General features: G+C 40.7%; 2 protein-coding genes across 4 annotated transcripts in view; one reads left to right on the top strand and one right to left on the bottom strand.

The window, feature by feature from the left end:
- The window catches only part of TM7SF3 (transmembrane 7 superfamily member 3), a 41598-nt gene extending 24747 nt beyond the window's left edge, over window positions 1-16851 (top strand). The window contains exons 6-13 of one of the 3 annotated variants that reach the window (XM_055572483.1): window positions 1577-1754; window positions 6438-6524; window positions 8256-8336; window positions 8959-9111; window positions 12239-12336; window positions 13024-13129; window positions 13288-13450; window positions 14723-14862. In XM_055572483.1, coding sequence (XP_055428458.1) covers window positions 1577-1754; window positions 6438-6524; window positions 8256-8336; window positions 8959-9111; window positions 12239-12336; window positions 13024-13129; window positions 13288-13450; window position 14723 — 867 coding nt within the window. In that variant the 3' untranslated portion in view covers window positions 14724-14862. Of the gene's footprint in view, window positions 1-1576; window positions 1755-6437; window positions 6525-8255; window positions 8337-8958; window positions 9112-12238; window positions 12337-13023; window positions 13130-13287; window positions 13451-14722 lie in introns of all 3 variants that reach the window. The other 2 variants (XM_055572462.1, XM_055572472.1) reach the window with 2 other exon arrangements.
- Window positions 1-26749, bottom strand: part of MED21 (mediator complex subunit 21) — a 115233-nt gene that overhangs the window by 43963 nt on the left and 44521 nt on the right. The window lies entirely within an intron of this gene.

Genomic DNA, 26749 nt, shown 5'->3' with positions numbered 1-26749 from the left:
AGATGCAGATATAGAAAACAGACTTGTGGACACAGCGGAGAAAGGAGAAGGTGGGACGACGAATTGAGAGAGTAGCATTCAAACATATACATTACCATGTGTAAAATAGACAGCTAGTGAGACTTGGCTGTGTGATGCAGGGAGCTCAACCCTGTACTCTGTGACAACCTAAAGGGCTGGGAGGTGGGAAGGAGTTTCAGGAGTGGGGTCACGTGTATAACTATGGCTGATTCATGTTAATGTCTGGTAGGAACCATCACAGTATTGTAAAACAATTATCCTCCAATTAAAAATAATCAACCTTTAAAAGGGAATTGTTGAAGTGAAGGACTAGAAGATAAGATGGCTGTATGTAATTTTTCTTATGCCTGTTAGACAAAATCAGTGGGTGCTCTCTGTGAGCTGTTAACCCCCACGACCTTTGTTGGCGCTGGCTCTCAGTGATCACTAGTGTTTGTTGGGCCCTCACTCTGTGTGGAGTATTGACAGGAGACTAGAGTGCAGGATGTATAAGGTTTCTGCCCTTATATTTTTTATAGTCTAGCAGTGGAGAAGGCAATGGCACCCCACTCCAGTACTCTTGCCTGGAAAATCCCATGGACAGAAGAGCCTGGTGGGCTGCAGTCCATGGGGTTGCGAAGAGTTGGACATGACTGAGCAACTTCCCTTTCACTTTTCACTTCATGCATTGGAGAAGGAAATGGCAACCCACTCCAGTGTTTTTGCCTGGAGAATCCCAGGGACAGGGGAGCCTGGTGGGCTGCCGTCTATGGGGTTGCACAGAGTCGGACACCACTGAAGCGACTTAGCAGCAGCAGCAGCAGCAGATGGGAAAAATTCTTTTACTTCGTCCTAACTAGTACGTTTTACTTAATCATTATATCACATTTTACTTCGATTATTAACATATGCAAAGTCTTTAGATGTTTTTGTGTAAGAGCTTGATCATGTCAGCACAAACAGACTGTGTAGGGTAATCTTTCAACCAAATGAGTTGGCAAACTATTATATATAGGATGGATAGATAGCAAATTGCTGTGTATAGCAAGTGCATGCCTGCTAAGTCACTGCAGTCTAGTCCGGCTCTGCGACCCTATGGACTGTAGCTCGCCAGGCTCCTCTGTCTATGGGGATTCTCCAGGCAAGAATACTGGAGTGGGTTGCCATGCCCTCCTCCAGGGGATCTTCCTGACGCAGGGATCAAACCAGTATCTCTTAAGTCTCCTGCATTGGCAGGCGAGTTCTTTACCAGTAGCACTACCTGGGAAGCCCAAGGTGTAGCACAGGGAACTATATTCAGTATCCTGTGATAAACCAGAATAGAAAAGAAGATGAAAAAAATATATGTGTGTATAACTGAGTGACTTTGCTTTATAGCAGAAATTAACACAACATTGTAAATCATCTGTACTTCAATACATTAAAAAAAGTCAAATGGCCTGGTGTAGGTTTTAAACAAGAATGATGCTTTCATACTAGAATTTAATGGCACATGTAGGTGGGGTTATAATAGAAAAGCTTGTGGGGTATGATTTTTTTAACTTAAACACTAATCATGCATTATTTTTGGCTTCAGGTGGTCACCCTAACAGCTGACGATAAGACAAGTGTTTCCTTCTCCTCTCTCCGGGGACAGGGTGTCATTTACAATGTCATCGTTCGGGATCCATTTCTAAACACATCCACAGCTTACGTGCCTACTCACACATATGCTTGCAGCTTTGCGGCAGAGGAGGGTAATTGTTCTTCCCTTGGTGAGTATGTAGATTTCAATTGTGAACTTTCTTCTTTGACCTTGAAGAGCTTTATCAACTAGTAAAGAACTTCAGGATATTTACAAGTGCTTTTGTCTCCTTTATTCATTCATGCATTAAGCACACGCCTCCCGAGCACCTGTGTTACTCTGCTCTGTGTTCTAGGCACTGGGATAGAGGAGTGAACAAAATGGACAAAATACCTGCCCTCCTGGAGCCTGCATTTTAGTGGTGGGGAAACGAGGAAGGCAAAAGATACACAGTACCTAAGATAAGTGATGAGGGCTAAGGAGCAAGAATTAAGTAGGAAAGGGAGATAACCAGTGAGGGTGAGAGAATTTGAGAAGCTAGCTAGGCAAGTCCTTGCTGAACTGGTAGCTTTAGGGTGGAGACCCATGGCAAGGCAAGGAGCCATACCCATGTCTGGGGTGGGGAGTGGTTGCCAGGCTGAGGAGACAGCCAGCGCAGAGCCCTCAACTGGGAGCCTGGCAGTGTGGCTGCAGGAGGGGGCAGCCTCACAGGTCCTCCTTTGAGCTACAGCTTTTATTCCGAGTGCGATGAAAAAGCATTGAAGGGCCTGAGCAAATATGATCAGTCTCATATTTTAATGGGATCACTCTGGTGCTTTTCTTGAGAAAAATCAGGGGCAAGAGCAGAAATAGGGAGATTGATGAGGAGGCCGTCATAGTGTCCAGGAGAGAGAGGACAATGGCACTCGGGGTGTTGTAACATCATCCTATGTGTGTGTATTTAGCATTTTATTCTGAAACAGTTTCACAGAAAAGATGTAAAAATAATTCAAAGAATTCTGTATAATCTTCACCAACATTCCTCAAATGTTAGTTAACATGTTTGCTGTTTGCTTTTCATTCTTTATCTAGACATTCACACATATCTACATGTTTTCCCCCTGAAGCATTTGAGAGTAAGTTGCAGACATAAAGACCCTTTCGCCCTAAAATATTTCTGTTCCTTATACAGCCATAGTGACATTATCGAAATAAAATGAACATTAATATACTACTGTTACTTAATCTATAGATGTTGTCAAATTTCATTGTTTGTTCCACTAATGTCTTTTATAACCAAAGGAAAAAATTTTTTTCTGGTCTGGGGTCCACTTCAGTATTATATGGTGCTTTATCTTCTTTAATCTGAAATAATTTCTTAGTCTGTTTTTGTCTTTCAAAACACTTTACCTTTTTGAGGCATACAGGTTAGTATTTATTTTTGTAGAAAGTCTTCAAATTGGGTTTATCTGATGTTTCCTCCTAACTAAGTTCAGATGATGCATTTTTGGCAGGAATACAAAAGAAGTGATGGAGTGTCATTCTCTGCAGACACCTGATGTCTGTCTGTTCCATTCCTGGTGGTCATGATCCTGAGTGCTTGGTTAGGGGTGTCTGTCAGGTTTCTCCACTGAGAAGTAACTATTTTTCCCTTTAAATATCTTTTGGAGAGATACTTTGAGTGCAGGCAAATATCCGCTTCTCAAACTCTTCACTTGTTGGCTGGAGGATCCAGTGAACTTGCCTGAAATATTACCAGTGGGTTTGCCAAATGGCATTTTGCTCTATTTATCATTTCTTTCATGTTTATAGCTGTAGGAAAAAGGAGGGGGTCTCGGGACTGAGCTGATGGGCCAGCTAAGAAAGAGACTGGAAAAAAACCTTTGGATTTAGCAACAACTGGAGGCTACTGGTGCCCTTGGGAGTGTTTCAGAGGAGCCTGATTGGAGTATGTTCAAGAGCAAATAGGAGGAAAGAAATTGGAGAAAGAGTTCAAAGAGCTCTTTCAATGAGTTTTCTATAAAGAATAAAGTCTGTCAGTTATGTGAATTCCCTGGTGGCCCAGTGGCTAGGACTTGGCGCTTTCACTACTGAGGCCCGAGTTCAATCCCTGGTTGGGGAACTAAGATCCTACGAGGTGTCCAGTGTGGCCAAAAAATAAAAGAAGTACGTAAATAAAGTCTTTTGGTTGTGTTCAAGCAGGGATTAATTTTTGCTCTTCTCTGCTAGAGCTGTATCCCGCCCAATCTTCCAGTGCCACGTGCAAGAGCCTTGAGAGATACAGTGCAAGAAACCAGGCAGATATAAGTTCTGTGGTTTGACGGCTAGGCTAGATCTTGTCTGGGTTTTTCTGTTTCTTTTCCCCTGAACTCTTTGCACCAGGGCCCCTCCTGATCAGAGCATTCTGGGCCCTGTCTTTCCACTTTAGAAGGAGGAGAGGGAAAGGTCCCATCTGATTGTTCCTTCAACTCAGGGTAGAACCGTCCCGGTCATGTGGGTTCTATCACTTTCCTTTTCAACCTCGATGCACACTAGGATGACCTTCCTGAGCTTGGAGTAGGGAGGATGTATCCACGTTACCTCATTAAAAAAAAAAAATTTATTGGCGTATAGTTGCTTTACAGTGTTGTGTTATTTTCTGCTGCAGAGCAAAGTAAATCAACCATACATATATACATGGATCCCCTCTTTTTTGCCATTTAATTAAAACCGTTGCCTATGCCGTTACCTATAGCGATGCTGTGATGACTAAAAACACTGGAAACGTTGGCTCTCCTCCATCCTCCCCTCACACTCGCTATTTTACCTCTCAGTTCTACTTATGAAACCTTGTCTCCTCTCTGGTTTGCTTATATATTTGACTTTCTCTCTCTTTCCTTCCTGGTATTGTGATCAGAGATTCTTAGTTCCCCTCTGCTGTCTAATGTCCTGGAGGAACGTATCTAAACTGGGTCAGTTTTTATTGGGCCACTTGCTGTCTCTGGCGATTGTACTTGTTGGAAACTTCCACTAGATTGTCACTTGAAAAAAATTATCCCACTAAACTGCATGTTTTTGTTATAATGATTGAATTGTAGAGCAGCAGTCAATCACAGGGCAGGAGGAGAAAGGGGCGACAGAGGATTAGATGGTTGGATGGCATCACCAAATCAATGGACATAAGTTTGAGCAAGCTTCGGGAGATGGTGAAGGACAGGGAAGCTTGGTGTGCTGTAGTCCATGGGGTTGCCAGCAGTCGGATGTGAATTAGCAACTGCTGCTGCTGCTGCTGCTAAGTAGCGTCAGTCGTGTCCGACTCTGTGGGACCCCATAGACGGCAGCCCACCAGGCTCCCCTGTCCCTGGGATTCTCCAGGGAAGAACACTGGAGTGGGTTGCCATTTCCTTCTCCAATGTATGAAAGTGAAAAGTGAAAGTGAAGTCGCTCAGTCGTGTCCGACTCTTCACGACCCCATGGACTGCAGCCCACCAGGCTCCTCCGTCCATGAGATTTCCCAGGCAAGAGTACTGGAGTGGGGTGCCATTGCCTTCTCCGAACAACAACAAATAGGTCTGAAATAAGCAGAATGTGGCAGTAACTCTCATTTCATCTTTCCTTTCAGCTCTTCATTCACAGAGAAACTGATATGTAGCTATATTCTATGCCCTGCACGTTCTGCCCTTCTATCTTGTGTTCTTTCTCTAAATGTAGGTCTTCATGGTATCCACTGGAGTGCTTGAGTATTTTGTGTGTTTTGACTTGTAGTTGGTTTGTAAATACCTCACATAAGTTTGTGTAGGTGCTGTGTTTTTATTTTTAGTTCAGGAATTATTTTCTTGTGTTTATCTCAGAGGAGTCATGATGGTGGTGAATTTAGTGGGCCTATTTTTCCCTTCAGTAGGGTTTATCTTTTGAATTCTAGTTTTTGTATTTAAGTTTGCACTGCTTGAGGATCACAGGATTAGATTCTTCTGCTTCAGGGAGCACATTGTGCTTTATCATTAGTTATTAAGCTATATTTTTTTATGCAGAGCAACATGCATAATTGATAAGATTGGTAGTGACTTGTTCACGTGTGACTTGTAGAATAATACATGTTCTTTTATTTTAATGTGAGTTTCGGTTAACTTTGTTTGTTAGGGAAAACTTCAGTGAACTTCCATATACCATTATCCGGCCTTAACAATTTTGATTCATGGCTGTTAGCTTGTTTCAGTTATACACCCACCCGTGTCTCTGCCCCTCCACCCTCCTTTATCCCTGGATTTTTTTAGAGCAGGTACCTAATGGTCATTTTGTTTATGGAATTTTGGTATGTATGTCTTAAAGAAAAGGGCTATTTTAAAAAAAAATGGCCACAGTAGGATTAATATGAGTTACAATGAAAAATATTGAAGGTAATTCCTTAATGGCATCAAATTAACAGCCAGTGTTTACCTCTTCCCGGTCTTGTTTTTCACAGTTCATTGGTTTGAGTCAGGTTTCACATGAGGTCTGTATGTTGCATGCAATTGGTGTGTCTTATTCCCTTGATGCCATAGTTCTCCCTCCCCACTCTCTCCTTTTTTTTCCTTCTAGTTTCTTTGTGAAGAAACAGAATTATTTGTTCTAGGCACACTCTCTTTCCTTCTCTTTTCCTCCATTCCCTTACCCAAATGTGTTGCAGGTAGAATTGCAGACCCTTATCAGGAAGCAGTGTTGTCTGATTTCTTTTTCTGTGGGACCTGCAGCCATTGGTATTCATCACCCACATAAAGTCGCTAGGGGTGGCAAGAATGTTTCTAAAATAACTATATACCTATGGAATAAATTATCACTTCACTCTACATTTTTTTCATGAAGCTTTTGTTCTGTACTAAATAGATACAAAGTGTCAAATTGGATGTGTTATCCACTTAATTTTTACTCTTTTTAGGAAGAGTATCTACCAAAGTCTTCTTCACTCTTTTTGCCCTGCTTGGCCTCTTCATCTGTTTCTTTGGACACAGATTCTGGAAAACAGGTATTTTGTCTAATCTAGTTACTACTTACATGCCTTGTGGTTTGTTTTTTTTTTTTTCCCTGAAATGCTGCTGGGGAGTTTATGACCTGTAAGGAGAGTAAGCAACTGGTTATCTCCACTATTTTCATTGATTTGTAGCTGGGGTCTTTAGTAAACATTTTACTGAATTACAGTGCATTTTAATTTTTTCTCTTTTCTCCACTAGGGAGTGCAAACTCCTCTTATTAAGCAGGGTATAAAGTTTGGTTTGTGCATCCACCTTTATCAATTGCTAGAATGACTAGTTGACCAAAGATTACTAATTAGAAATCAGAATGTCTGTATACAAAATATATGTGGATTTTGGTGATGGTGATGGACGTGGTTTTGCACAAATCAGGCTGCAAATCAGTGAGGTTGAAATGTCTGCACAACCCTGGGAGGTTCAAACAGCAAATGGGAACTCCACGATCTGCTCAGTGAAACCCAGTGAAGGGAGGAGAATATGAGATGTGCTTATTAAATTGACTTGAATTCTTTGGATTACCTTTTATATAACTAACATTTGCATGAGTGCTTAGTCACTCAGTCATGTCCGACTCTTTGCAACCCCATGGACTGTAGCCCACCAAGCTTCTCTGTCCATGGGATTTCCAGGCAAGAACACTGGAGCGCGTTGCCATTTCCTCCTCCAGGGGGTCTTAACTCTCCTCTGTTTCCTGCATTGCAGACGGATTCTTTACCCATTGAGCCTAATGTTTGTAGTTACTAAAAAATAAAAAATGAACCTTTCATGTAATTCATTAACAGGGGATATAATGGTATAACAAGGGGAGAATGAATGTCATCCTCATCTTAGAAAACCGTTTGAACTGATAAGTTGTTTGAAACAGCAACTCCTTTCCTTCCATTGCTACCTTTTTTAATCTTAATTGAGAAGAGAATGTTGTGAAGAATATTTAATTGCTCAAAATGTAGAATGATCCTATAGTACAGAATTTAATTGTTAAGCTGTGTATGTAGAGTTTAAAAGATACTACTAGGTTTTTATGGTTAAAGACAATAGTCGATATTCATATTAAACAAGAAAGGATGAATTAAAAGAAGACATAAAAGTTACATTTTGCTTTGGAATATATATTTTTAACCTTTCAAATTCTATTTTTGCTCATGTAATGAAGGGCTCCCAGGTGGCGCTTCCACCTGCCAATGCAGAAGACACAAGAGATGTGGGTTAGATGCCTGGGTTGGGAAGATCCCCTGTGGTAGGAAATGGCACCCCACTCCAGTATTCTTGCCTGGAAAATTTCATGGGCAGAGGAGTCTGGCAGGCTGCAGTCCATGGAGCCACAGAGTAGGACATGGTTGAGTGACTGAGCACAATGAACTGAAATCTAGTGTATAATTTCAGATCAGACACAATAACAAATGTACTACTTTTGTTTTAAATCGAGACTATAAATATATTAAACCAAGCTATGAAATTAACAATTAACTGATCAATCAAAACTGACCTATATACAAAAAATGTATCCAATAGTTAATACTTTAATTTGTACCCATTTAATAAAAATATTTACTCCCAATGACTTCTGAACTTTTCCTGCCTTTTGGATAATTATTTCTTTTCTTTGAATGCCCTCATGTATACATTCTGGGGACTGAAGAATGTATTTGTAGATTAGACATTTAAATTGCATTTACTAACTGTAGCTTTTTTTTTTTTTTGCTTTCTTGGTGGTCTGCTACTAGAACTATTCTTTATAGGCTTTATCTTCATGGGATTCTTCTTTTATATACTGATTACAAGACTGACACCTATTAAGTATGATGGTAAGTGAACATAATATAGTTTGATGGAGGTTCAGAAAGCAAGGTGCTGTTTGCACCCAGCACCCCTTGTATAGGTTGACCAGTACTGAGTGTGCTGTTCTCCTATGTGTGTAAAATAACTGGCCACCTATGCTCTACACATCTTCTAAACTACTCCCTCAGACCTTCTCTCCAAGGTTTTTAATCTGCATGGAGAATTCCATGGTACTTAGGGAAATGAAGGGCCATGTGGATTATAAGCCTGTGTTCCAGCTATGTGGTATATTGACAATATGACATTTACAACAGAATGTTAGGATTTTCTTTACCTCAAAACAAACACAACCCTCCTTCCTTGTCATGCTGAACAGAATGCTTGTCACCCCTTCTTCCACAGTCCCAGATAGAGGTTGTACCAGACCATGCCTGTCACTCATCCTCAGAGGCTTAGCTCCCGGCTGGTTTCCAGTCTCAGACGCTCCCTAGAGAGGGCCTCTCCATGCTGCTTTCATGGCACTGCTGATGCACCCTTGGTGCCTGACCCAGAGAAAGGCTAGTCTAGGCTGGCTTTGGTAATGTTAGCACGTCTGAGCATGCATCTGAGAAGCTCTGATTTAACTGTCCATCCGTTCCCCCTGTGCAGTCCGCCTGATTGTGACAGCCGTCGCCGGAAGCATCGGTGGAATTTTCTTGGTAGCTGCTTGGTGGCGATTTGGAGTCCTCACGCTCTGCATGCTGTGTGTCGGACTGGTGCTGGGCTTCCTCGTCGCGTCAGTGGCTTTCTTCACTCCCCTTGGTAGGAGATGTATAACTCATTTTATGTGTGTGCAGTTCATTGTCAGGGACTTTATTTCACCTTTCCAGTACACGTCCCTCCCCACTCCTTGTCAGGGATTTGGGGCCTCTCCTGAGAGTTCTGGAAACTTGCACTGCCAGTGTGCCACTTTAGGGAAAGCCAGTACCACTAAGAATCCCCCTTTCCTCAAAGGCACCCCATGTAGATGAATTCTAGAACATCTTCAGAGGTTGCCTTGGACCTACGTGTCATAAGGGGTCTGTGTGTATTTCTGTTGGTTGAAATTAACTGAGGTAAAGGGAATTCTTTATATATGGCAGAACAGTGGTTTTCAGTTTCTAAAACCCTGCAACTCTTTCTTTGAGTGAGTCTTAAGCAGAAGCCTGACACAACCCACAGATAAATTTGGCACTACTCTGATGGCAGCTGAGCCAGGGAGCCTGATGCTCTGTTGCCAGTCTTATCTTGTACCCCTAACCCCTGCTCCCACCCTTTGCAAGCCCTGAGTGTTCCTGAGGTACCTACTTGTAGTCATCCTAGCACAGTAGCACAGGGGTGGTTTGGGGGATTTTAAATTATTCAGTTTCTATCCATTTAAAAAATCTAGGTAATGTGTAAGTTAATTCCCTTTTGTAGGGGAGGAAAGATTTTCCTTTTAACCTTCTAGGTTCTTTGGCTGCTCTAATAATTCAGTTGACATAAGACAGATTAATAGGAGAAAAACAAATTTAATTCTGTACCACTGGAGTCCCATAAAAATAGAAGACTCAAAGGCAGTCAGGCAGTTGAGGCTTCTCTGCCATCCTGAGCTAAGAATTCAGATGGAGTCTGAGGCTTCTGAGAGGTGGAGAGCACGTCACAGGAATGTAAGAAGGGCAGGTTTTGGTAATCAGATGTCTGCCATTGCAGATGTAAAGCTGTCTCTGGTAATTGCTTTCATTCTGGGCCAGGCTTGTGATCTAAATTCTTTTAGGCAGTAAAGGGAGAGAAAAGTTTCCCCTGAATCTGCTGGGTCTTGATTGCCTTCAGCTCAAAATAATCCACATGCCAAAGGGACCCATTTTGGGGTGTCTGTTCTGCTCCCCTTCACTTTGTAGTTGTATGATAACTTACATTTCTTCAGTGGTAAAAAATCCTCCTGCCAGTGCAGGAGAGACAAAAGACGTCGGTTCAATGCCTGGGTCAGGAAGATCCCCTGGAGAAGGAAATGGCAACCCACTCTAATATTCCTGCCTGGAGAATCCCACGGACAGAGGAGCCTGGCGGGCTACAGTTGATGGGGTCACAAAAGTCAGGCACAACTGAGCACACGCACACTATGCATAAAATAGATAAATAACAAGGCCTTACTGTATAGCACAGGGAACTATATTCAGTATTTCATAATAACCTATAATGGAAGATACTTCAAAAAAGAAACGTGTGTGTGAGTGTGAGTGAGGTGGGTGGGTGGTATAGCCAAATCAATTTGCTGTACCCCAGAAGCTAACATGACATTATTAATTAATTATATTTCAAGAAAAAAAAATTTTATAAAAGGGTATCTATGGCCAGAAGTACTCTATTAGGCTATTTTCTACTTTGGATAATGTTTAGTTCTTATATTAAACATTTTTTAAATCAGAAAGAATTGGTGACCTGTGTGTTTACTGACAATTCCAAGGCCCTTTGCTCTGATTTTAGCAAACCTATAGCCAAGTTCATTCCAGGCCCCCTTACAGGTAGCTCTTTATCTACCTGCGAAGTAGCATTGTTTAGATTTTGCTAAATCACAGACTCTCAGGGATGTTTATTGAAAATGCAGATTCAGAGCTCTACTCTAGAAGTGCTAACCCAAATACTATTTAATAAGTTTCCTTTTTGTTAATGTTTAGAAGATGGAGGGATGGTGGATTAGAATCTTTTGTAGTTAATGTGTTGAACCATCTTATTTTTAGTAGTTAATGTATGAACTATCTCATCCCTCAAAGACATTTAGGGTAAGTGTGACCTAAATTAGAGTGGGTGCAAGCTCATATTTCTAAGCACTAAAATTTGGAAAAGATTTGGTTGACTTCTAGATTTAATGAAATTACTGTTTTCACTTTATTATGTGTCTTCTGAATGGGTCAGTCTTCTCATGCCTGGCATCATAACTAGTATTGTTAATCTCTTGTATTCCTTTTTTTAAGTCACATGTGCATGTTGTGAAGGATAGCATAGGTGAACTGCAGATATGATCCATCCATTCACCTCAATGAAGCATGTTGCAGTTTGCTTTCTGAGAACATGGGGTCTCCAGGTCAGAGCCCTTCACTATGAACCTCCAACTCTTTCAGGATACATGGGTCTCAAGATACAGGGACATCTCCAGTTGGACTGAGGGATGGTGCCAGTGTCAGTATTAAATAATTGTAAGATTTATATTTTTGTTATTTAAACATAATTTATAATAGGAGTTCTAATAGATCCGTCCTGGGTCACCCCAAAGTGCACCGCACTTTAGAGAAGGGTTTAGTAGGATGGATTAGCTCACATCTTAGCTAAATGATTAGCTCACATCTTTCCTGATGCCTGAGGAAAAGTCACATCTTCCAGTGTACAGTGGATAAACAGGAAGTGCATTGATGGTCAAAATCTACTAAACAGAGTCTGCTCCTTATATGGGATTTCATATATCAAGACACGACTGAGCGACTGAACTGAACTGACTGATGATCACTCTGGATGCCACTTATATTTTTTACTTCACAGTACAAAATCAGGGAATTATAGAAATTTATAGCTAGAAGGGATGATTTGAAGCTTGGAGATAAAGTGATTCAACCTTTTCATTTTAAGGATCAGGAAACAGGCCCAGCATCACAGCCGTGAGTGATCGAGCTTGGGCTAGTCCAGCCTCTTCTAAGTTATCCTGTAATAAATGCAGAGCATTACCTGCTTGATTTTTCCTCCTACTCCTCTACTTTCTTAGGACACATCCTTCAAAGAGATTGTATTGATAGTTAAGTGAAAAGAAATCAATTCATTTCATAGTGCCTGTTTGTTACTTTAAACCTTCAGGGTATGTCTGTGTTCACATGTTGAGAAAATGAAATTTCACTTGGCGAACCTGTTGTTTACTCCTGATTTCTTTCTGCTTTTCCAGGAAACCTAAAAATTTTCCGTGTCGACGCAGTATTCTGGGTGACCTTCTCTTGTATAGCCATTTTCATTCCAGTGGTTTTCATGGGCTGCTTAAGAATAGTAAGTGTTTCATCAGGTCAGGATATTCACCCTATTTTCCTGAGCCTTCCTTTGTTCACTTATTGCATCATTTTGCATTTCTGTTCACTAGAGAGAGCTGTCTGTCTGTATCAGGGGATTGATTTTGAATAGCCTTGTTACTGTGAAAGCAAGAGAAGTTCTTGTTACAATGATCACATTATTTTTTTCCAATAAATGGTGCAGGTCATCACACTTCTAACAGCAGGAGCAGAGAAGGTACGGTGATGCAGCCACCTGATGGACTGTACATTTCTGCTGTCTCTCCAGGAGATTCTTCATCTACTTAGAATTTATCATTGAAGCTCTTTTAGCGGGAAGACCTTTTCTATGATGAGGGAAACTGTGTTTTATGAACCATAGGTGTTGAAAGTTTTTTCCAGTTTATCTTGTTTTTATCATAATTTTATTTATTTATTTTCCAGCCAAAATAAATTTTAAAAAGCACTGGGTCTTCATTGCTGCAAGTGGGCTTTCTCTAGTTGCGGTGAGCAGGAACTTCTTGTTGCAGTGTGTAGGCTTCTCACCGCGGTGGCTACTCTTGTTGCTGAGCACAGGCTCTCAGACACTTGGGCTTCAGTAGATGTGGCATGTGGCTCTGTAGTTGAGGTTCCCAGACTCTAGAGCACAGGCTCCATAGTTATGGTGCATGGGCCTGGTTGCTCCAAGGTATATGGAATCGTCTTGAATCTGGGATTGAACCTGTGTCTCCTGCATTGGCAAGAGGATTCTTTACCACTGAGCCACCAAGAAAGCCCCCAGTTTATCTTTTCAGGTAACCTTTATTCAGTTCTAAGATTTGGTCCCTTTTCATATGCCCTGAAGGAGCAGGAGTGATTCCCTGCTCCTCAGGGTTGAGGCCAGTGATGAAAGCTATAAAAACTATTATTGTCCTACCAGAGGTGATGCCTGAACACTTCTGCTTTTCCACAGCTGAACATACTGAGCTGTGGATTCATTGGCTCCTATTCGGTGGTCTTGGCCGTGGACAGTTACCTGTATACGAGCCTTTCTTACATCACTTTGAACATACTCAGGAGAGCACTCCATGTGGATTTCCGCAGAGCTTTTGTGAATGTGCCTTTTCAAACGAATGGTAAGACTCTAAATCCAAGAACCAAGTGATGGTCAGGTAGGGAATATTAGTTTACCTGTGCTAATAAGAGCTCTTATAACCAGATTGAAAGAAGGTTAACAGGACATAAGGAGGAAATTCACACTATCCAGATGGTATTAGAGCCCTGTGTTAATGATTACTTATGATCATAGGAGCGAAGAATTTGAATTTGTAAGGTGGCTAAAATTCATACTTCTGAAAATCTAATAAATGAACTTATTAAGAAATTTCTAAACCAGGATTACAAAGGTTTATCTAGTCATTCCCGTTTGTCAGAAAAATGCTGAGAATAAAGCTGTTTGGCACCTTATGAATTGAGGGTAGGGTGAGGGGTGAGAAGGACAACCTGATTTTTTAAATTATTCCCTTGTTTCCTTCCTACGAAGAAGCACATAATTTGCTAATAAAAAGAGAAAGTGGTTTTCAGTCAGTAGTTGTGTTTTTCCTCAATTGTAAGAGTTGACCCATTAAAGATTTTCCATTAAGTTTTTGAAGGAAAAAAATGGCTACTAAATCAAATGTTCACAAAGATTGCAAGATATGTTGGTTTCAGAATGTTAAAATAGGGAGGATGGTAAAGCAAGACTTAGAATTGAAGATATAGAAGCATGATTGCAATTGTTTTGAATATTTAAGGTCAGCTTTTTCCCTCTGCTATCCTGAACCTGCCCTCATTGTTTAAGAGGTTGATGGTAGAGACCTTGAAATCCACGTGTTGTGGAAGTTTCAGTATTTGGCCAAACCTTTTACTGGAAGCTCAGTACAATTTGTTGAATCTCTTCATGCATTTCTGTATCTACTCTATATGAGTGGGGTGGGGTCCCATACAGGATGGAATGGGAAAAGAAGAGCATGGTGGTCTCTGATGTTCCATGTTGTATGTCTGTGAGATCACTGCCTTTCCTCTCCACTCTGGAAAAACACAACAAACAACTCTGCCTTTGAACACTATGCCTGTAGTCATAAAATACTGGAATGCCAAGGCTCCAAACAACTGATTCCTTTATAACTCTGTCTGGACTTTCAAACGCCTATAATAGGAAATTCCTATCTTGACATGTAAGACTATAGTTTCCTTGCTTATTCCCTGGCTTATAAGTGAGGAAATACACATATATTTGGACATACTCACCATAAAGTGTAGTATTAACTGTGAAAAGACGATACAGATTGAAGCTATAAAATGTCTTAACATCTGTGCTTGGTTTTAAAATACAAGAGTTCAAACTGTGCTTTTCTACTGTTATGTAGACTTTATTGTCCTGGCAGTATGGGGGATGCTGGCTGTAAGTGGAATTACGCTACAGATTCGAAGAGAAAGAGGGCAGCCGTTTTTCCCTCCCCACCCATACAAGTTATGGAAGCGAGAGCGTGAGCGCAGAGTGACGAACATTCTGGACCCGAGCTACCACATCCCTCCACTGAGAGAGCGACTCTTCAGCCGATTAGCCCAGATTGAAGGGCTCTTCCAGAAGGAGCAGCCAGCAGGAGAGAGAACGCCCCTGCTTCTGTAGATGCCAGAACGCTTGGTCAGGGCAATCTAGAAGTACAACCCAGGTACCTTCTCAGGTTTGGTGTTGCTGCCTGGCTGCTTCAGCAGTCTCTGGGGCAAGTCTGCTAAGAAACCGGCTCTGCATCTGTGCTTTGTACAGTACTGTGGTCTCTTTATTGAAAGAGGGTAAGAGCATGCCTGGGAGATGACAGTAATTCTAAGTGAGAGTGAGAAAGGTGGTCATAATGTTGGTGGTAAGGAGGTTTTTCTTTATTACCAAATGCTTAAGAAATTACATTTTTGGTTTATAAGTTATGTGTCAACTTACTCCATTAAGTATACACTTAAAAAAAATTAAAAATTGTTGTTCTGTAAAGCCATGGTGGGTTTTTTTGCCTTCTTTTTTTTTTTTTTTGTAACTCCTTGAACAATTCTCTCACCTAAGTCTGTCTAAACTTGGGGACCAGGGCATGGAGGGTGGTTTTATTTAAATAAATTTTTATTTGCCACTGTGTTTGTAGTTTTGGAGATTTGGTATTGCACCTTTGAACTTCAGAGTACAAAGTGGGGAAAACTAACTTATTTTCTGACTACAAGCAATCTGATCACTTAGTTGCACATAAATATCATATATTATCAAAAATTACCCTTTTGGTTATCTTTGTGATAAAATACATATTTACCCTATCGATCATTTTTAAGTGTATATATAGTTCAGTTGGTACCCCTCATCTTTGCCTTTTAGTGCTTAAAATAGTAATTTAAATAGCTGAAATATTTCAATTATTTGAAAAGAGGTCAATTTATATAGATAATAAAGTTCTTATATGGATGACTTATTTATACTCCAGATAAAAAAATGACTTTTTTCCTTTCAAAACCTTTTAAAATAGTTTTGACAGCTGATTTCTAATTTAAACTGCATTCAGTGACATATAAATTGTTTTATTTGGGGGAGATAAATTGGCCCCAGCTTCATCTATAGTCCCATTTATAAGGAAACCTTTAAAATATTTGCATTTTGTAGTTCTTTCTGCTAAATTAGTTGTTAGAGCATTGGTACAACTTCAAAAATATCAGTATGAAGTCTTTGTCCTATCTGTGTTGTAAATTGATGAGGAGAGAGAAGGGATTTAGGTGTTGAATAAAGCTGCTTTCAGTGAGGCCCCTGGATTCTGTGAGACGAGTCTCTTCAGTTCCGACTTTGTTGCACCGCAAGAAAGCACCCAGACGCCCTGGGCTGCATCTTTGCTCCTCATGGCCTTCTAACAACTGTCAGAGTCTCCGCCAGGGTTCTACCTTGTATCTGAAGCTGGTGACTGAGATGCCTGAGTAGCCGTGAGGTTGGTTATGGTTGCCCTACTTTGTGAGTTAACCACTATTTAAATGATGCTGCTTTTACAGGTTTTTCAATATACAATAGGTTTTTGAGGCTTCCGGTAACTGGAAACTTTTCAGCTTTGCTCCTAAAAGTGTTATGGAAAGCCTGAGACAAAATGAAAAAAAAAATGTATAATAATTTCTTGCATTGAAAAATTGAAATTACACAGGTGTTTGTTTACTATTTATTTTGTAATCTTCACTGTTTATATAACTTCAAAAAACACTTGAACGTGAAGGAAAAAAATGTGGGCTTTTTTTTAATGATTCACCATAGAGATTCTGTATTCTGCTATATCATAAATTCTAACAAAGTGACATGGAATATTTGTGTTTTTTTTCCTATACCGTCAAAATGTCTGCCAGTAAAGATTATAAAGACAAAACACACATGCTTTCTTGGAGAGGGGAGACAAATTGTTTAAAATTTTTTATGATAATTTGTGAGTAATAAGCCAGTTTGTTTAATTTTTTAATAATAAATACCTATTTTGAAACAAATGCAAAAAAGTCTCATTATTATAAAATTCTTATAAAATTGTTTATCATCTGTATTTGTACAAAAGTAATAAGACATGAGGACAGTTTCATAGCTATAAACACAGAAGTATTTAACTTGGACAAATAATTTTTTATTTCAAAAAATCAGTTTAACAGAAACAGACTCACAGACTTAGAAAACAAATTTATGGTTGTAGGACGGTGTGGGGGTAGGGGGTGGGAAGGTTGAAGGGAGGGGATAGTTAGGGAGTTTGAGATATACATGTACACAGTGCTATATTTAAAATGGATAACCGGCAAGGACCTATTTTATAGCACAGGGAACTCTGCTCAATGTTACATAACAACCTAATTGGGATAAGAATTTAAAAAAGGATACATGTATATGTTAAAAAAAAATCAGTTTAAGCATAAATGGAATGATAGGAAATGAAGGAAATCTGGGATAATGCGTTAAAGGTTATATCCTTTAGTAGAAGGAAAGCTGTTGTCTTTAATGCGTTAGTTTGTGTTGATGTCATTAGTACTTTAGTTGAGTCAAACAGAAAAATAGTGTTGTCAGAAACTTGTTTCTACCATTTAAATGTTTTAGTTCTGATTAATCTATTATGGATTAGCTATTAGGTTGCCAAACCACAGCAGCTAACCAGTGCTATAAACCTGTTGAGTTCTGTATAAAGTGGGATAGAAAACTGATTCTAACAAAGAAGTTGCTACAATGTTAGAGCAGGAATGGACTTTAGATACAATGTTATCTGATCTTAACATGTAATCATGTTATTTTGTACTTGAGGAAATTCTTAAGGAGTAAATTATATAAAGTCACAGTTATCAAATAATAGTGCCCAGACCAAAATTTGAGAACTCCCTATCCAAATGTGCTTTACACTCTTATTGTGATGAAAATGTGAATCATTGATTTTTTTTTTCAGTTTTCTTCTGTTAGTGAATTCTTAGGAAGCTCCTATGCTCCTAATATTGCCATGATCTCTTCTTCTAGGAAGGTGTTAATTTTGCACAGTGAAAACATGTTTTTCCAAGTTACAGTCATGGACCATTTCACATTCATTATAAAGTATATAATAGATGTTTAGTTTCCAATTCCGTAAGTATTCCACCACAGCAGCATTTGTAGTGAATTTTTTGGTATCAAGTTCACTCCTTGATGATGTACTTGGTACCTGTTGTTAACCTTCATTAAAACCCTAGAATTCTTGGCTCTTGCCAGGGGCCAGCACGGGAGTCCCCACCCCATGACAAGGTCATGTAGGAGAGATCTGGTGGGCAAGGCGAGCCAGAACTCGAGGGGTGCCCCTCTGGGCCTGCCTGAGCGTCTACCCCAAAACCTGAGCCTGTCGGTTTTACTGCTTCATGACTTTCACCAGCTCCTTTGACAGTCACAAGGGGCTATCCCCAACCACTCTTATCTGTAAGAAAAGCAACTTAGAGCTCTAGTTACTAAGTCTCCAGGGTATAATAAGGTGTGCTCCAATTGTGTTTCCCTCAGAAAGCCTTCTAACCTGCCTAACAGGTTTCCAGACTCCTACAGCCATGCATGTGATTGTTTATAGTCTCCCAACCGTATGAGGCACAAGGAGACTCAGTTACTTTAACAATGCAGAGCCTCTCGGGGAGTTAGAAATTGTTAAAACAGAACTGATAGAAGATTTCTAAAAAAAAAAAAAGAAGAAGATTTCTTTGTTGGATTAATGCCTGCTGCCAAGTTTCCATATTTCCCACCCTCTGTGTCCCTGAGAGTGTATTGATTAATATAGTTGATATATAAGAAATATAAGTAGAAGCTTTAATGTTAATAATAACCTTGGACCCCTAAGCTAATAAATTCTTCCCTTATTACCCCCACTGCACCCTTGCCCTATAGGAATGCAACTCTGCCTAGTGCTTTTGGGGAGTGGTACTAAACTCTAAAGTCACCTTTGGAGAAAATAAGTTTTTCTGGTTGACTAACTCTTATCAGAAGAAAAATGTTAGCAGGTCTCCTGACCGGAAGATGATGTAAATCGTAAAACCTTTGTATCTGAAGAAAAGCCTGGTTTCAAGGTCTGCTGACCTTGCATGACTTTACATCCCCTATTATCTTCTATGTACAACTTTGGGTATAAAAGCCCCTGCTGGAAATAAAGCTACGGACCCTGCTCACTAAGCTCAGTCTCCCTGTGTCATTCTTTCTCGTCTCCTTTTCTTTCCTTTTGTCTCTACTCTTTCTTCTGGCCAACGTAATTGGAGCGTGGGGGTATATTAATTTCCCATGTAAATCAATTATAATTAGGCCTCTGATTCTCTCCACTGATGCTATCCCTTTTCGCCAACGCCATTATCTGGAGGGAATCCCTGGATCCAACCGGGGCTGGACCCCAGTAGGATCTCATTTCCTGAAAACTGTAGGCTTTCCCACTGTGATCCAGTCCTTAGGAGCAAGGCTGCCTGTGTTTTCCTTTTTGACATGCATTGAATTGTGCCATCCACCCAAAAATTATATGTTGAAGCCCTCACCTGCCAGTATTTCAGAGTGTGACTGTATTTGGAGAGAAGTGAAAAGTGAAAGTGTTCATTGCTTTGTCGTGTCTGACTCTTTGTAACTCCACGGACTGTAACCCATGAGGCTCCTCTATCCATGGGATTCTCCAGGCAAGAATCCTGGAGTGGGTTTCTATGCCCTCCTCCAGGGGATCTTCCTGACCCAGGGATCGAACCCAGGTCTCCTGTATTGCAGGATTCTCCCACATTGCAAGCAGATCTTTACCATGTGAGCCATGGGGGAAGCCCATTTGGAGAAAGGGCTTTATTAAAGAGTTAATTAATTAGGTAACCGAGCTTCAGAAGAGCCTCAGAAGATAAAGGATCTGCCCACAATGCAGGAGGCCCTGGTTTGATCCCTGGGTCAGGAAGATCCCCTGGAGTAGGAAATGGCAACCCACTCCAGTATGCTTGTCTGGAGAATTCCGTGGACATAGGAGCCTGATGGGCTACCGTCCATGGGACTGCAAAAAGTCAGAAATGACTGAGTGACTAACATTTTCACTTAGGTGAAAATGAGGCCATCAGGGCGAGCCCTTAATCCAATCTGAAAAAGAACATACAAGGACTCTGGGACAAAGTAGGTGTGAGCACACAGTGAGATGGTGGCCACCAGCCAGCAGAGGAGAGCAGCCTCAGACAAAACATACCTTGATCTTGAACTTGCAGCCTCAGAACTGAGAAAGTTTCTGATGTGATGTCACCCGGCCTGTGGTATTTTTGTTATGGCAACCCTGGCAAATGACTACACTTTACAAGTCCATTTAATCCTGCTTGTTGATTGGAAGACACCTGTGTAGTCTGGCTACTGCTTTTGCAAGGACCACTCTTTATGAAACTGAGGTAGAGAGGGGCTCAAGTTAGTGGATACTTGGACTCACTAGGGATCCTATAATCATGGCTCTGGGGAGGCTGGCAGTTCTGGATCAAGCTACATCAGCACCAGGGACAAAATTTAAAAAATTGTAATACCATAATACTCTGATTTGGACCCCACCTTCATTCATCCATGCAATATTTTGTTAAGTTCCTAAGTGCCAGGCATTGGCAAAAATTAGGCCCAGTCCCTGCTTCAGGGCTTAGCGTGTGATGAGGCAGACACTAAAATAGTTACACAAAAGAAATACAATACACAATGGAAATTTACCATGGAATTGGAGGTAAAATCTGGGATGCCAGGGAAGAATTCCTTGAGGAAATGACATTTAAGTACAAACCTGGAGGAGGATCTTCGTTTTTTAAATGTTGAATTTTAAGCTAGCTCTTTCACTCTCCTCTTTCACCCTCATCAAGAGGCTCTTTAGTTCGTCTATACTCTCTGCCTCATAAGGGTGGTGTCATCTGCGTATCTGAGGTTATTGACATTTCTCCCATTAATCTTGATTCAAGCTTGTGCTTCATCCAGCTGGTATTTCACATGATGTAACCTGCGTATAAGTTAAATAAGCAGGGTGACAACATACAGCCTTGATGTACTCCTTTTCCAATTTTGAACCAGTCCATGGAATAATGGATAGTTAGAACAATGCTTCTTGACCTGCATACAGGTTTCTCAGGAGGTAGGTAAGGTAAGGTACTCCCATCACTTTATGGCAAATAGAAGGGTAAAAAATGGAAACGGTGACAGACTTTATTTAACTGGGCTCTAAAATCACTGCAGATGGTGACTGCAGCCATGAAATTAAAAGACGCTTGTTCCTTAGAAGGAAAGCTATGCCGAACATAAACAGTGTATTAAAACACAGAGACATCACTTTGCCGACAAAGGTCCATATAGTCAAAGCTATAGTTTTTCCAGTAGTCATGTATGGTTGAGAAAGCTGCACCACTATAAAGAAGGCTGAGCACCGAAGTGATGCTTTCAAACTGGTGTTGGAGAAGACTCTTGAGAGTCCCTTGGACAGCAAGGAGATCAAACCAGTCAATCCTAAAGGAAATCAGTCCTGAATACTCATTGGAAGGACTGATGCTGAAGCTGAAGCTCCAATACTTTGGCCACCTGATGTGAAGAGCTGACTTATTAGAAAAGACCGTGATGCTGGGAAAGATTGAAGGCAGGAGGAGAAGGGGATGACAGAGGATGAGATAGCTGGATGGCATCACTGACTCGATGGACATGAGTTTGAGCAAACTCTGGGAAGATAGTAAAGGACAGAGAAGCCTGGCTTCTCTGTCTGCAGTCCATGGGATCGTAAAGAGTCGGACACGACTTAGTGACTGAACAACAACAGCTGGAGGATGAGGGCTTCCCTGGTGGCTCAGATGGTAAAGAATCTGCCTGCAATGTGGGAGACTCGGGTTTGATCCCTGGGTTGGGAAGATCCCCTGGAGAAGGGAATGGGAACCCACTCCAGTATTCTTGTCTGGAGAATCCCATGGACAGGGAAGCCTGGGGGGCTACAGTCACGAAGAGTCACGAAGAGTTGGACATGGCTGAGCAACCAACAGTTTCACTTTCACTGGAAGATGAGTTAGGACCACAGGGAGGCACAGTGCATTCCATGTAGTAGAGGAAAAGCATGAACAAAGCCTGGGGGCCTTCCCTTCTCATTTTGGAGATGCCCCAGTGGAATCTCACTTGTATGCCCACCAGTCATTATAGCCCTTCATTTTGGTGCTTGGCAGAATCAGCTCTCCCAGTCTCAGCTCTTGTCATTTTGAGCAGCTGATCCAGACAGGATGTCATTTTTTTTTTTTTAATCGAGTTACAATTGATACATAACATTGTGTAAGTTGAAGGTGTACCATATGCTGATTTAATACATTTATATATTACTATATAATTATCATTAGAGCATTAACTAAATCTCTATCGTGTCACATAATTCTTTTTTGTGGTGAGAACAGTTAAGATTTCATTTATCAGCAACTTAGAGTATTACTGACTATAATCATTATGCTGTGAATTAGATGTCCAGAATGTATCTATTTACCTTCTCATTTTAAGTTTATATCTTTAAACATTCTCCCCAGCTCCCCTTGCCCCTACCCCTGGTAACCACCATTCTACTTCTGTTACTAGAAGTTTGGCTTCATTAGATTCCACAGATTAGCATCACAGTTGTTTGTCTTTCTCTGCTAACTTGTTTCACTGAGCATAATGCTGTCAGGGGTCATCTGTGTTGTCATTAATGGCAGACTTTCCTTCTTTCCTATGGTTAAATAATATTTGATTACATACATATGCAACATCTTTGTCCATTCATCCACTGAGGGACACTTAGGTAGTTTCCCTACCTTGGCTATTGTGAATGATGCAATAAACACAGGCATAAAGATAATTTTTCAATATCCTGTTTTCCTTGTGTGTGTGTGTGTGTGTGTGTGTGTGTATATCTAGAAGTGGGATTGCTGGATTATATACTAGTTCTGTCTTGATTGTCAGTCTTCTCTTCCTCATTACATTTTAACTGTTTTACAAAACTGCACAGAGCACACCTTGCCTTTTTTATTTACCTTTTTCCATTCCTCCCAAGACTCTAAAAATTTAGTGATCCTGGCAGGTAGGTCAGAATCCCAGTGACTCACAAGCCGTGACCCTTGGAATCATTCCTTCTATTCTAGAGTCCTGTATATTACACAAGTATAATAATATATGACACGACTTCCCCTGGAAGGAGGATAATAAATGGCCAAATTTTTTTTTTTTTTGAAGTCTTTTCCCTTTGAAGTCGTTAAGGAGGAAAAAGCCTATTTCACATGAGGTTTCATGGCTCCTCCTCTAATGGATTACCTTTTGCCCAGATTAGCTTCAATGTGCTCAGCCTGCCTGTAGTCATGGTGCAGGATCTGGGAGCTTTGAGGAGAGGGGCAGAGGATCAGAAGCAGCTGCAAACAGCAAGGAAGAAAATGTATTAAGCTCGCTGCTTCTCCATGGGTGGTGTATATCACGTAAAACACACCAGTGATTTTCTTTCTACTGAATAGAGACGTTTTTCACCTCTTGCATAATATGTATGTCTAGAGTCCACATGAGCTGGGAACAAAAACCTTACAATTATTGAGATAGGTCTTAAAATGAACATATTCTAGGGGAAGTTAATATTTGAGAAGTTCATTCATGTTCTCTCACATCAGCTTTTGGTTTGACAGGACTGAGCACTTCATCCCTGTTGCTGCTGCTGCTGCTGCTGCTAAGTCGCTTCAGTCGTGTCCGACTCTGTGCAACCCCATAGACGGCAGCCTATCAGGCTCCATCATCCCTGGGATTTTCCAGGCAAGAGTACTGGAGTGGGGTGCCATTGCCTTCTCCGACTTCATCCCTGAGTGGTACCAAAATCTGAGATAAAAATCCTCTGGTATTGAAAGCAACCAAGGATGACTAGCCCTGTTCATCAGCTATTTATACAAATCAAAGCAATGTGCTGAGGTTCAGGGTTACATACAAACATGATAAGGACAAGCTCTTAGGGAATGCTGATTCTAATGAGCTTTCTTCTTTGTTTCAGTTCAGTTCAGTTAAGTCATTTAGTCGTGTCCAATGCTTTGCAATCCCATGGAATGCAGCACACCATGTTACCTTGTCCATCACCAACTCCTGGAGCTCACTCAACCTCACGTCCATTGAGTTGGTGATGCCATCCAACCATCTCATTCTCTGTTGTCCCCTTCTCCTCCCGCCTTGGATCTTTCCCAGCATCAGGGTCTTTTCCAAAGAGTCAGCTCTCCGCATCAGGTGGCCAAAGTATTGGAGCTTCAGCTTCAACATCAGTCCTTCCAATGAATACTCAGGATTGATTTCCTTTAGGATGGACTAGTTGGGTCTCCTTGCTGTCCAAAGGACTCTCAAGAGTCTTCTCCAACACCACAGTTCAAAAGCATTAATTCTTCGGCACTTAGCTTTCTTTATAGTCCAACTCTCACATCCATACATGACCACTGGGAAAACCATAGCTTTGACTAGACGGACATTTGTTGACAAAGTAATGTCTCTGCTTTTTAATATGCTGTCGGGTTGGTCATAACTTTTCTTCCAAGGAGCAAGCACCTTCTAATTTCATGGCCGCAGCCACCATCTGCAGTGATTTTGGAGCTCAAGAAAATAAAGTCAGCCACTGTTTCCATTGTTTCCCCATCTATTTGCCATGAAGTGATGGGATCAGATGTCATGATCTTAGTTTTCTGAACGTTGAGTTTTAGGCCTATTTTTTCACTCTCCTCTTTCACTTTTATCAAGAGGCTCTTTAGTTCTTCTTCGCTTTCTGCCATAAGGGTGGTGTCATCTGCACATCTGAGGTTATTGATATTTCTCTCGGCAATCTTGATTCCAGCTTGTATTTCATCCAGCTCGGCATTTTGCATGATGTACTCTGCATATAAGTTAAATAAGCAGGGTGACAATATACAGCCTTGACGTACTCCTTTCCCGATTTGGAACCAGTCTGTTGTTCCATGTCTAGTTCTAACTGTTGCTTCTTGACCTGCATACAGATTTCTCAGGAGGCAGGTAAGGCGGTCTGGTATTACCATCTCTTTCAGAATTTTCCACAGTTTGTTGTGATCCACACAGTCAAAGGCTCTGGCATTGTCAATAAAGCAGTAGATGTTTTTCTGGAACTCGCTTGCTTTTTCGATGATCCAGCAGATGTTGGCAATTTGATCTCTGGTTGCTCTGCCTTTTCTAAATCCATGGTTCACATACTGTTGAAGCCTCTTGGAGAATTTTGAGCATTATCTTGCTAGCGTGTGCTCCTGCTGCTGCTAAGTTGCTTTGGTCATGTCCAGCCCTGTGCGACCCCATAGACAGTAGCCCACTAGGCTTTTCTGTCCCTGGGATTCTCCAGGCAAGAATATCGGAGGGGGTTGCCATTTCCTTCTCCAATGCATGAGTGAAAAGTTAAAAGTGAAGTTGCTCAGTTGTGTCCCACTCTTCGCAACCCCATGGACTGCAGCCTACCAGGCTCCTCCATCCATGGGATTTTCCAGGCAAGAGCACTGGAGTGGGGTGCCATTGCCTTCTCCTGCTAGCAAGTGAGATGAATGCAATTGTGCAGTAGTTTGAACATTCTTTGGCATTGCCCTTCTTTGGGATTGGAAAGAAAGTTGACTTTTTCCAGTCCTATGGCCACTGCTGAGTTTTCCAAATTTGCTGACGTATTGAGTGAAGCACTTTCACGGCATCATCTTTCAGGATTTGAAATAGCTCAACTGGAATTCCATCACCTCCACTAGCTTTGTTTGTAGTGATGCTTCCTAAGGCCCATTTGACTTTACATTCTAGGATGTCTGGTCTAGGTGAGTGATCACACCATTGTGGTTATCTGGGTCATGAAGATATTTTTTTGTATAGTTCTTCTGTGTATTCTTGCAACCTCTTATCTTCTACCTCTGTTAGTTCCATACCATTTTTGTCCTTTTTTGTGCTCATCCTTGCATGAAATGTTCCCTTGGTATCTCTAACTTTCTTGAAGAGATCTCTAGTTTTTCCCATTCTATTGTTTTCCTTTCTTTGCATTGATCACTAAGGATTTCTGTTAGAAAACTCAAATGTAGCCTATTGATACTCAAGAAGTAGGCCCTGTGTTTCAAGATCAGTGCATTTTTATTTAAGGCACAATCCTATCCATTGATATTGATTTCAATATAGCGAATTTTCTGAAGGCTTTTGGTTACTTTAAAACAGTGGCCTTACTCTTTCCCTTTTACTCATGTGGAAAAAGACTTACAAGGGATATCATTAACTGAAAAGAAAAACCATGGTGAAAAAGCAAGGCAACTTACTATACATGGGTTTTAGGATGAGGTTGACTACTCTGAATTTTATATTTTCCACATGTTGGATTTTTTTTACCATGTACAGTTCTTTTTCCTTTATGTGAAAAATAAATAACAAAAGTGAACATAATCTAACAAACCTCTGGGAATTTATACACCAGACAGTGCAAAAGCCTGTATATATATGAATGTTTATTCTTTTATATAAATGTTTAATGCAGCATTTAACAAAAACTGCAATCTGAATAAACACCAATAAGGGAAATAGTTGAAAAAATTATAATGCATTTATCCAATGATGGTTACAAAATACTGGTTTGTAGGTTAAAGAATTTAGTTGGCTAGAGTATGTTAACAATAGAATAATTTGTTAGAATACTGATGTTGTTTGCTTCTGGACATTTCTCCCATGCATTTGATTTTTCAGTCAGTTCAGTTCAGTTGCTCAGTTGCCTCTTGCAACCCCATGGACTTAGTTGATTTATGTGCAACTTAGTATTACGGTTCTTATGCAAATTTAGGCACATATTTTTTCCTTCCTGTTGTTAGAATCAAGCCACAGTATATAATAAACCTCACTGAATGGGTATCAATAATTTAGATTATTAAAAAAACTAAATTTAACTCTTTTCCTGTTGTATTTAGGTTGAATC

Source organism: Bubalus kerabau, chromosome 1, assembly GCF_029407905.1.
Source record: "Bubalus kerabau isolate K-KA32 ecotype Philippines breed swamp buffalo chromosome 1, PCC_UOA_SB_1v2, whole genome shotgun sequence".
Classification (NCBI taxonomy): domain Eukaryota; kingdom Metazoa; phylum Chordata; class Mammalia; order Artiodactyla; family Bovidae; genus Bubalus; species Bubalus kerabau.
The sequence above is the reverse complement of the archived record's forward strand: the minus strand, read 5'-3'. Positions and strand labels throughout refer to the sequence as shown.